Here is an 11723-nt window from a genome sequence, read left to right as displayed (position 1 = left end):
GATTGGATAAGAAAATTGTGGTACTTTTATATAATGGAATATGACTCAGCTATAAAGAAAGATAAATCGAAGCCTTTATAGGTAAATGGTCAAAACTAGAGACCATACTCATAAGTGAAATAAATCAGACCTGCACGTGCAAGCATTACATTGTTTCACTAGTGTAAAACCTGAAAGAGTTAATTTAAACTAGGAGATATGATAGACATTGTGAAATGATAAGAAAACACTCAAGGGCAAAGGGCAACTGGGATGTGGGAAAAGAGAAGGGAAAGAAGAAGAAATTTTGTATTTTTGTATGTAACACATACATACAAAAATTTTGTATTAACATAGTTGTTCTACTGTCTTCTATGTCTTTGCTGAAACTGTCAATGAGTCCTTAATTGATCAATACTGCATGTCTCTGTTTTCATGAGAAACCACTTTGAAGATATCAATATGTAATACAAGCATTGTTAATTCCCTACCACTTTCTTTGTAACTCTGTATTGTCTGTACTGTTCTTTTCCTAGTTTGTAAAAGGTTGTCTGTCTGTTAATGTTTTCCTCCTTTTATTTTTAAAATTAAAAAAAAGAAAAAGCAGACAAGGTGACCGAGTGTGTTTGTAGTTGTATCTGTATCTTCTAATCTGTTCCGTGGATCTTCAGGTCTGTTTTTGTGCAAAGGAATAATCTTTAGTCTCCTATTTTTTTTTAATCTAGGGGGAAAAAAGGAACCCATACAAATTTTAATAAATATTATGTCCTTACTCTTTAACATTTAAGGATCTATAAGGGGCTAGGGATTTAGCTCAGTGGCACAGCACCTGCCTGGCAAGCAGAAGCACGAGGTGGTGAGTTCAATTCCCGGTTCTGGGGAAAAAAAAAGATCTATAATAAAGTATAGCTTTTTAATGAAATATTTATTAAACATGATGGAACTTGAATTTAAATTCTGACATCAAGAAATAACTTAGTTCAATATGGTATCAGCATTTTTGGTTTAATTAAAATAGCTAGTCAAAATTTGGTTAATATATATTTTGTGTATCTGAAAAAACACATCCAATCATAGGTTCCAGGGAGTTTATATACCACATACTTAAGTTTTCATCAGATCATGTTTCACGTTCTTTTCTTTTTTTTTGTCATTTTTTTGAGACAGGGCCTCAGTATATAGTCCAGGTTGGCCTTGAACTCACTACGTAGCCTAGACTGGCCTCAAACTTGTGGTGATACTCCTGCCTCAGCCTTCCAAGTGCTGGGATTACAGGTGTGTGTTACCACACTCGGTTGTCTGTCACATTCTTGAATGTTTACAAAGAGGTAACAAAATGTAGATCAAAGGGCTGTATTTGGCTAACCTCCTAAAAAGGGATAAAACCCACAGCAGAATAAAAATAATGAAAAATATAAGCCTGTTATTTATATACCTCACGTACAGAGGAGTGCAGAGACCACTCCATGGTGTGCCAGTTTATTACATGTCAAACCCCCACTTTTCGATGGTAAAACCTAACTCCTTTGTTCTCATATATAGTAAAAAACCGAATATGGCATTAGGTTGTATCCCCTTTGGACATGCTCTCTGCGGATCACTTAATGTTAATAAATTTTAATCCAGTACTGGTACTGTGATAAGCTTGCACCTTCCAACCCGTCTCCAGGAAAGGGAGACAGACTGGACATCAAGTTAATAATTAATTATTTCTATATGAAGAGGCTTCCATAAACATCCCTGAAAGATGGATTTCAGAACTTCAGGCTGGTGAACATGTGCAGGGAGCTGCGTCCAGGGACAATGGAAAGCCTAAGCCTCCCCCAAGTACCTCCCATTATGGTGTCTTTGGAAATGCCCTTTATAATGAACAGGTAATTTTTGTTCATTCTGTGAGCTATCCTAACAAATTACTGAGCCCAAGCAAGGGGGTTGTACATACCCCAATTTAGAGCAAATCCATCAGAAGCTCACACCTGGGACTTGGAATTATACCTAAGTAGGGAGATTTGGAGAACAGAGTTCTTCCCCTGTAGGATCAGAATCCAATGCCAGATAAATAGGGTCAGAAATGAACTAAATCATACAACACCCTGACTGCTGTACGGGGAGAACCCCACATCACCCGGTGTCGGAAGTACTGAGAGTGAGTCTGACTAAAGTAGGAGAAATCTGTCGGTTCCCCACTGGGTCTGGCACCACCCTGTGAAGGACCCTAAACACAAAGACTGCTATTTCAGGACAGCAGTGGCAAGTCAAATACTAATTCTGCAGTAAAAATCATAGCATCTACAAAGAAAAGTGCTCCACTGCAGAGTTTGGAGGTAACTGAGAGGAATCTGCAACCGACTTTCGAAGGAACCCAAATAACTTCCCAGGCAACACCGTAGATTGCAGGCTAAGAAACACTAGTAAAGCACTGCAGGACACCAAAACAGTAAATCACACTAATGGATTTTCCTATGAAGGCAAAGCAAACTAAAAAGAGAAATTATATAACTCAAACATCCTCAACTCTGAAGAACTTTCTAAAAATATACTTCCTAAAATCCAGGACTCATAATATTGAAATTTCTGAGATTCAGATCCTAACATTAAAATTTCCTCCAGATTCCCAGATGATTTTTACATGCATCCAAGCATGAGCCCTACTGGTATAAATACAAGGTAAAGGAGGAAAAGGAAAAAAGCAAATAGATCACCAGAAAGTTGTGTTATTCAAGATGACCAATTTCTAAATTTAAATGGTCTCATTTTCCATTTAAACTGTACTTGTTAATTTCATAGTACCCCCTACTGGTCAGGAAAGGAATCTATTATTCCCAGAACCAAGGCACAGCAATCCCCAACTTATTTGAAGTATAGTACATTTAAAAACAATCAGTGAGTGAGCTTTTGCTGTTTTTTCTCATCTAAGTATAAAGTGAGTTAGCAAATACTGTGTCAGCAAAGCCAATGTTAAGCTTAATCACAATAGCCAGAGATTTTCCTTTTAAATAGCATTTGACTTATTCTAAGATTCAACTTGGCATTCCCATTTTGAACTAAATCTTTGTTGCACAGAGCAAACTGTAGATGTAGATCTACAATATTCATTAGTAATATTTTTAAGATGTAAGGGCTACTGTTTCAATATAAATGATGAGTTTTAAAAATCATTTCCCTTTAGTGTCTTCACTTCACTGTTAGGTGGTAACACATCACTGCCCGTACACTGTAGGATGTTCAGCTGTATTCCTGGCTTCTACCCACTGGATGACAGCAGCAACCCACCCCTATAGCTGTGACACCCAAAATGTCTCTAGACATGGTCAAAGGTTGTAAATCAATAACTTACCAAATAAAAACCTGCCTTAAAATTACCATCAAAATATACCTCAGAAGTAGTGAAAGATGATCCATTCACTAATGTTCTAAAAAAATCTTTAATTTTTATATACCAGTTTCATAAAGAATACAAGAAAAATCATGGTAAACATTCATTTAAATAATTATGGAATTTGTTTATGGATGCATAGTATGTATATGAATATCTGAATAATTTTTAAAATTTAAGTATCTTGTGATATACAAACTAAGAATAAGGAAAAGTGAGTTTAACAGTATTGCCTGATAATAAATTAAGTACATATTAAGTCTATGAAATACAACCATTAAATCTGTATCTGCTGGTGGCTTTTTCACTTTAAAGACCAAAATCGAAGCTTTTCAACATGACAGGACCAAAGTAGAGCTATAATTGTATATAGCATCAATAGAGCAAATACTGTTCTTACAAGCTATACCGAAACACAACACACATCTATTATACTCCATTTTAAGTGTTGCCACTAAAATCAATTACAGTGGCACCTCAGTTGATAAACTTAATTTGTTTTATAATTTTGGGGATGATGGCCACGGTCATGTTTGTCACCTGTTCGCAAACAGACGCAAAACTTGCCAAACACTTTTGTTTGCAAATCAAACTGCTTACAAACAGAAGCGTTCAGGAACTGCGGTGTTCCTGCACACATGTTTATTCTGAAAGATGCTACCATGAAGTGTGCAGGGTTAAACGCTGATAACAGTCATTTGAAATTAAACTGACGGGATACCTAGATAGTAGATTGAGCTGGAACCTGTGCGCAATTCTCTAATATTCACTGGAAATACTTTTTGAAGACAGGAAAGGCCATTGTTTCACTACAAATTAGGAGCTTTAAAATCATCTCCCATTAGTGCTTTCAACTGTCGCAGAGCCATAAACCAAAGACTCAAATAATTTCAAATCATCATTGATATTGTTAGGCAAAAATTCTCGTATGTCAGTACTTTTAATGTCGTACACATCAAATTACAACAAAAGACAACTAGAACAAGATGCAGCCCCTCTGGTTCATGAGCAGCACACATATCACAGTAAACCCAGTTTGTATTCCACCATCAAGTGTGGTTCCCCCATGAGCTCACTTTGAGATGGATCTGCAAAGAAACAAGAAAACATTTTAGAAGATTCTCACAGGAAAAAAAAAAAAAATTAAACGATTCCACTTACATGAAAGTCTGGAGGAGTCAAAAGTAATCTAAAGTGACAGAAAACAGACCAGTTGCCTGGGGCTAGAGCTGGGGGTCTCAGTGTAAAGGGGCCAAGGAAAGCATTCTCAATCCTGACTGAGAGGACCCAGACTCATGCATTCATTAGAACTCATAGAACTATACAACTAAAATGGGTGCGGCACATACCCTGTTAATGATGTCTTATTTATTTATTTATTTTTTTGGTTTTTTTCTCCGGTACCGGGAACCGAACTCACGACCTTGCGCTTGCCAGGCAGGCGCTTTTGCCGCTGAGCTAAATCCCCAGCCCCAATGATGTCTTAATATAGTTATTTTAAAAGAAAAAAAAAAAAAACAGACTGAAAAAGTTCTTTTTCAAGATTGTGAACTTTTCCAATGGCTTCTCAGATGACTTTGGGAATAATCTCAATCTGTACTGTAAAAGTGTTTTATCTGTGTAATTGAACACTTTGTTGCATACACACAAACATAAATCAGAACTCTACAAGAAGAAACCTTAAAGATTTTCACTCCCTCATGTTTATAGATGAGTCAGATAAAGTCTTACTTGAACTGTGAGAACACACTTAAAAGTTTTCAAAATTACTATCAACACAGAGTTCCCTGAAGACAAAGCCTTTGCCTTCTACTCAACAGAGAAACAGTAAAACTGGTCTAGAAACAGAATAAAACCAAATGAATTTGTAAAAATGAATCTACATTACAAAAGTGACTACCAAGAGTAACGGTTCAATACAGCCAATATGTATGCTTTCTCTCTAGATCTGCTCAGAAATTGTTGGAAATTATTGTCACAACAGTTCAGCAGTTGGTATGCTCCACGTCACCCCACAATGTAGCCTGAACAACAACTGATGGTGCCATAATTATAGTAACAAACTGCTGTGTATGTAACACGCATCCAGAACCTAAACTTTAAAAAAGACGCCCACATAAGTACAAAGGATAAGCAAAGACACACAGGAACGCTCTGTCAACAAGAAAAAAATTAAGACCCATCAATACACACGTATCATACACAGATATGCAGTGTGATACTAATTGTGCTAAAAAACAAACACAAAGCAATGCCAAATGTCTTCTGACTATATTTTGTACAAAGACAACTGGCAAAGAGTTTGGAACAGCACACAGCAAGTAACTGAGGGAATGAAGGACAGAAACGGGAATGGGGTACTAAGTTTTAGTGGTAAAGTTAGACTTCTCAGCAGGGCTTATACTTATTTAACTACAACTTTCTTTTAAACTCTATTTTTTTAAGCTTCTGACTTTGTAAAGACTGTGTTACCAAATGTACCAAGACAGTACAACAAACAACCAAGGCACGCAGATTGCAGGTCTAGTTATCAGTTTTGCCCCAAGTTCACAGGACACTGGGGGTGGACCAAGTCCCTCTGTGAACTTCATTTTACTTCTCTTAAAGTGGTAAGACTGGAGTAGTGAAAAGTACCTTCCAGCACAAAGAAAAAGCCTACTTTTGACTTTCTAGTGCCCTCTTTACCGAATGTGTGGAATTTTCTTGGCCAAGCACTTTACTACAGAGCAAGCAAAAACTATCATGCCCAAAAATTTATACAGCGCTCAGACGCAACGGGGAAACCACTCAAGTGCAGTGCAGCAGGTCCGAAAGTCATCTACCCGCGCGCGCGGCGCCTCTCCAGCTAGTATCTACTTCACAGAGATCCAAGGAATGAATACCAAAAGATATTACAAGGTAGCTACTGGTTTTTTAAACATGAAATTACATCACATGACATTTCTTCTTAAAACCATTCAGTGGCATTTTTAATAAACTCCAGGCTTCTATTTGTGGTCTACTAGCCCTGGTGTCTCTGTTTTCTGTCTAGCTTTTCAATGTCATCCTATTCCACTCTCCACTTTGCTCAGAACACTCCAGCCAGAAGACACCTGTTAAAGTGTTCTCTTCTGTGCCGGAAACGATTCTCAATTGTTGTCACAATTCTACAACTTCTGGGAGCAGAGACACTGCTTTTGCTCTGGACTATCTGTCTATGGCTGTTTTATTATTTTAACATATTAAAAACTTTTACTTTAACATCTAATACATCCGATTTGAAGGGGCATTGCACAAAAAAAGAAACACATTTAGTATAAAATGTATTACCTTTATGTACACCCTTCCCCCATCAGCCCCCACCCCACCTCATGAGCTGCCTTCTGTCTGGATGCAGAAACATACACACATTAGTGGCACAAATTAGTTTTACCTACAGGAACCAAGGCCGTTTCTAAAGCAAACAGCCTCTGAAAACAGGAGCACAGGACAGGCCAATTTACTGCCCATCCTAAAATTTAGGTCCCCCTGAACATGGAACTCCTCTCCTGAAACAAAATATACCATATAACCACACAGCGCCTGACCCTCGTCTGCTGGTGTCTTGTAGGAGAAGTGGTTCATGGGATCAAGAGAAATGTTAGTACTCTCTGCTTACTCAGATTGCTGTGAGTGGTGAAAAGTCCTTGTCTCCAGGAATCTTTTATCTTCTACCAGCATCCAAGAAGCCACGGCAGGCTAACTTGTTACTTTGTAAGTAAGTTGTTTTCTAACCTTTACAGTTCTTTAGCCCTTAGCTTATAGGCAGATAATGATGAAACAAACCTTCCTTCTACTTTTACTTAAACTAATTCATGTATATTTCAGGAATCGATTTATATGTGTCCTATTCCCAGAGGCACCTACCTTTCCTAACCCAACATCTCTTTATTCGCCCATATTATCACAATTTATGGTTTTTCTCTGTTTAACATTTGCCTCTACCACTAGAAAGCAGATGTTTATTTTGCTTACCACTGTATATTCAGAGCCTAACCCAGTGCTTAACACATATTTGACTGAATAAATGCTCAAAAGCATCCTCTTTTCTTTACCCAGAATTATAAAAAGGGATTTTTAAATAAATGTGTTTTTATAACTAAATAAAAGTTAAGAATATGTAGGCCTAACTATCACCTTACTCCTTTGAAATGAGCTTGGGAATCTCAGGTTTTCCTGAATTTGAGACGTTCCCTCAGGAAAGATTCCCAAGCAGGCTCACTATACTTCCGCTGTGTCCACAGCATTTCCCTACCGGACGCAGGCAGCCAAGCAAACTAATAAAACCTAATCCTGTTGGCTTTTTGTGTTTCTCCTGCACTGTTGGGCTTAACGAGCAGAGGCAGTATTGCCCATGATTGTATCTGTTTATCTTCCTCAGGTCCAGAAATAACAGAGAATGCTGCATGCATTGTTCTGATTTAAAAGTCACTTACTTCACGTACAATTATTGAGGGAATTTTGTTAAGAATGACAGGTTACACTTTCCCACTCATCATTTATAACAGCTCAAAAACCATTCTGAGAGGGCAACTTTTTAAAGAACACATTAATCTTATTGCTTCCAGTCATTTTAAACACTTGTCCCACAGATGCTGTGAATAGTGAAACAGTTATTTTGTAAGCCGCTCTAGGAATGGTGTAGCGGACTGACACATCAGACTTGGTGCTCAGGATATCGACTAAATGACTACTCTGACTTGAATGAAAGGTTTATAGTCTCAGAACTGCTCATACATAATCTTCAGTTTTAAAAAGTTAAAAAAGTTACCACATTAAGTTTTACCCCACCACTGTGAATAAAGACTAAGTGAGTCCAACCGGCTCTAAGTCCCACAAGGACAAGGACCGTTCTGCTTGCTCCTGTCACCCTGTGTACTGAAGGGCGTGGTACAAAGGCGCTGAGTGGCACTTACCATTGAGAATATCTTCAAATCCGATAGTCTCATCATTACCCCTCAAAATATCCAGTGAAAGGTTGGAGCTAGAAAGAAAGGGAAGACGCTGGACCTTTGAGAAAACAAGAAAGGGCAAGATTAGAAAAAATCAAAATGAGGGGAAGAAAAGTAAAAAGGCTTGAGATGCCATGTGCGTATGTACCAATTTGCCAAGATGAAGGCAATTACTACGTGTCACAAATAAATACCAGCATTAAAGCACCCAAGATATATCATCTAACTTCATGCTTTTCCACTCCTTACTTGAAAAATTCACAAAAACGAATGAAATGGCAATTTAACCAGCAGGGGGTTTGGGGGGACTGTGGGTGATACCAGTTCATGTTTTAGATACAAACCAAGTTTTAAAAAGCTTCTCAAAATGTTTTTCAAAATATATTAAAACACTGAAATTGTCACTCACACGGCATATCTATTTTTTTCCAAATATTAAATAAATATACCACAGACTGGGTCCTAAGCATACAGTAGAGTGGACAAAACAGGTTATGAAGACAGACTGATCTGGATTCAAATTTAACAATCACATGGCTTACGTACGCAATCTGACCTATCCTTGCCTCGGTTTGTTCATCTGTAAAATCTGGATACTACAACCTTTGTCAGGGCTATAGTATGGTATGGTGTAAAGTATGTATAGGATAATCATTGGCATATAGCTGGTATTCAATAAACTTTAACGTAGCCAAACTATATTTTCAGTCTTTCTGTTCTTTGGTGGTTTTCCAGTAGTTATAAATGAAGTCAATGAAAATAATTTTGGGTATTGCCAGAGAGTAGCAAGAGTCATTGGTAGTCAGTAAGTAAACGGCAATAGGATTTTAAAAATACTACTACTGAGAATTTAAAACAGCAGTAAGATTCCACCTTCCTGCTGCCAAAATGTATCCAACCTAAGATTTTCAATTTCTAGTGGCCTATACAATTGCAGCCCCTTTTTTTCGGCGGCGGGGGGCGGTCTTTTTGAGACAGGGTCTCACTATGTGCAGGTCATACAGGCTGGCCTCAAACTCACAGTGATCCTCTAGCCTCAGGGTCCTCAGTGCTGGGATTATAGGCGTGTGCCGCCAGGCCCAGCAAGTTATAGTACTTAAATCTTCATAGTATGAAAAAAATTTCTCTTGACTAACAAAAAATATAAATCACTAAGGAAGTAGGTAGAAAGAAAAAACAGAAATAGAAACAGAAGCCTATAAATTAAACCAGGCAGTAACGGGTTAGGCAGAGAGATGAGAGATACAATCTTGAGAGGGCATCAAAAGCAGGTATGAGCAGGCAGTTGTTAAATATCTTGATAAACAAGAATTGCGAAAGTAAAGGGATGAGGAAAAAAACGCTCAAAATTTTGGATTAAACAGTATACAAACCTAGGCCCAAAATATAAACAATGTGTGGCTGAATCCAAACAGACAAGCGAATCTAACAATTATATGTTAAACATGTATCACATAACTTTATCTTTAGAATAACCCTATACTGCTCTTACCACTCCCCATTTCACACTAAAAACACAAACAAAAATATCTTAGAGGTTCCGAGAGGTCTTTAACTTACTTAAGTTTTTAAGACTAGATGGTAGAGGCAAGATGCAGACTCAAGTCATTCTCAGTTGAAGCCATGTTCTCTTTAGAGCTTGAGTCATAGAAAAAGTATTCAAAGTGGCTTCCAAAATAACTGGCCAATACAGTTGTAGCAGTGCATATTTAATGAAAAATATGTAATCTGAGGTAGGTCTGAGAAAGAAACCCAGACTAGCATGGGCAAAACCAGAAGGTAAAAGAACATAATCAGAAAACTGCAGTAGTTTAGAAGGGTATGGACTATGGCAGGAAACAAGAAGCGAGTTCACAGAGCCACGTAAGGAGTAGGGTTTTTCCTGGGTGCGAAGTCAGGGAAGTGACATGCTCAGCCCCGTGGTTTACAATGGTTAGTCTGGCTGCAGTGTGAGCACTGGGGTGAAAGGGCAGCTGCGGCGAGCGGTGCAGTAATCTGGAGCAGGCAGAGTGAAGAACTAATGCAGCAGAAATGGTGAGAAGACCAAGCAATGGACTAGCTGTTTTGGTGGGGTGGGGAAAGAGTAAGGGATAAGGTACTGAGCGAGATAACCAAGGTTAACACTGCAATTTCTGCCTTAGGCAGAAACTTACTCAAACATGATAGACTGTATGAAAAATAATAAGTTCTTGTGTATTTGTACATGTGAAATTTGAGGTACTGGTGGGATTTCCAATTGGAAATGAATGTAATGTGCTTGAGAGAATTGTAACTTTGGAGTCATCAACATATAAATGGTAACTGAAGTAACAGAAGTAGGGAGGAAACTGGGTGAGAAGAGAACCTAAGTTGTAGTGTTAACATAGCTGGCATGTCAGGGAACAGACAAAACAAAAGGAATCTACAAAGAGACACCTGACTTCAGGGTGTCAGAGAAGGGAAATCAGGAAAACATGATGATCTAAAAGTCAAAGGCAAAGGAAGGAGCTCTGAGTATCAAAAACCACAAAGAGTTCAAGATAAATGAGGGCAAAGCACTGCCTAGGTTGTTTAGGAGCAGATTCCATGGTTTGATGGGAGCCAGAAAACAGCCGGTTGGATTAATAGGAGGCAGGGGAGTACAGACAGGAAACACAGGCAACATTTTCAAGAAGCTCAACTTGAGCCACGTGTGGTGGCATATGCCTGTAATCTCAGTACTTGGGAGGCTGAGGCAGGAGGAACCAATTCAGGGCCAGCCTGGGCAATTTAACAAGATCCTGTCTCAAAACAAAAGACATAACCACCACTAAAATAAAACAAAACATAACAACAACAACAAAAACGCCACTCAAACTGCAGAACAGAAGCACCCTTACTGTGACAGAATTTGCTAGAGATGTGGACGTGAGAGAATGTGAATGTGGCAGACGAGAAAGAGAAAGAGAGACTGAAGTTGTCAGCTATGGATAGGATTATTGATAAGCAGCATTCTTTGAAGCAGTGTTGCATGACAGATTCCAAAGCATGGGGTGAAGAGTCTTAAACACTTGGAAGGACATCTGTGAAGTCCTGATTACTCCTTAGCAACAGGTACACCAAGCTATACATAAAATGCACCTCAAAGCCACCATCAGATATTTGTTATGGTTTGTGTCTGGATGCCCCTCTAAGGCCATGGGGCCCGTTTCTAGAGTTTTAGACTGATTCATGGTCCAATGCTGGGATTCTGGGTGTGACAGCTACACCCACGTTGGGGTGGGGAGTCTGCATACAATGTAAGGGAGGGAAAGTGGCTGCTCTCTTGTACTCCTCCCGTTTTGCTCTTGTTGCTTTTGCTGTATTTTGCCACCATGAACTGTGCTCCTCTGCCATGTGCCACTCTTCCTTGGAGCCCGCTGATTATGGACTGAAACCTC

The 11723-nt window shown here is 38.7% G+C and overlaps 1 protein-coding gene across 1 annotated transcript in view; it reads right to left on the bottom strand.

Moving 5' to 3' along the window:
* Positions 1 to 3388: 3388 nt before the first annotated feature.
* Positions 3389 to 11723, bottom strand: part of Pomp (proteasome maturation protein) — an 18549-nt gene continuing 10214 nt past the window's right edge. Inside the window, exons 5-6 of the mRNA XM_013505497.1 lie at positions 8290 to 8383; positions 3389 to 4443 (exon numbers count right to left, since the gene is read on the bottom strand). Coding sequence (XP_013360951.1) covers positions 4376 to 4443; positions 8290 to 8383 — 162 coding nt within the window. The 3' untranslated portion in view covers positions 3389 to 4375. The remainder of the gene's footprint in view (positions 4444 to 8289; positions 8384 to 11723) is intronic.

The sequence above is a fragment of the Chinchilla lanigera genome, unplaced genomic scaffold (genome assembly GCF_000276665.1).
Source record: "Chinchilla lanigera isolate Chin_1 unplaced genomic scaffold, ChiLan1.0 scaffold00096, whole genome shotgun sequence".
NCBI lineage: Eukaryota > Metazoa > Chordata > Mammalia > Rodentia > Chinchillidae > Chinchilla > Chinchilla lanigera.
This window is presented reverse-complemented; position numbering and strand designations above follow the sequence as displayed.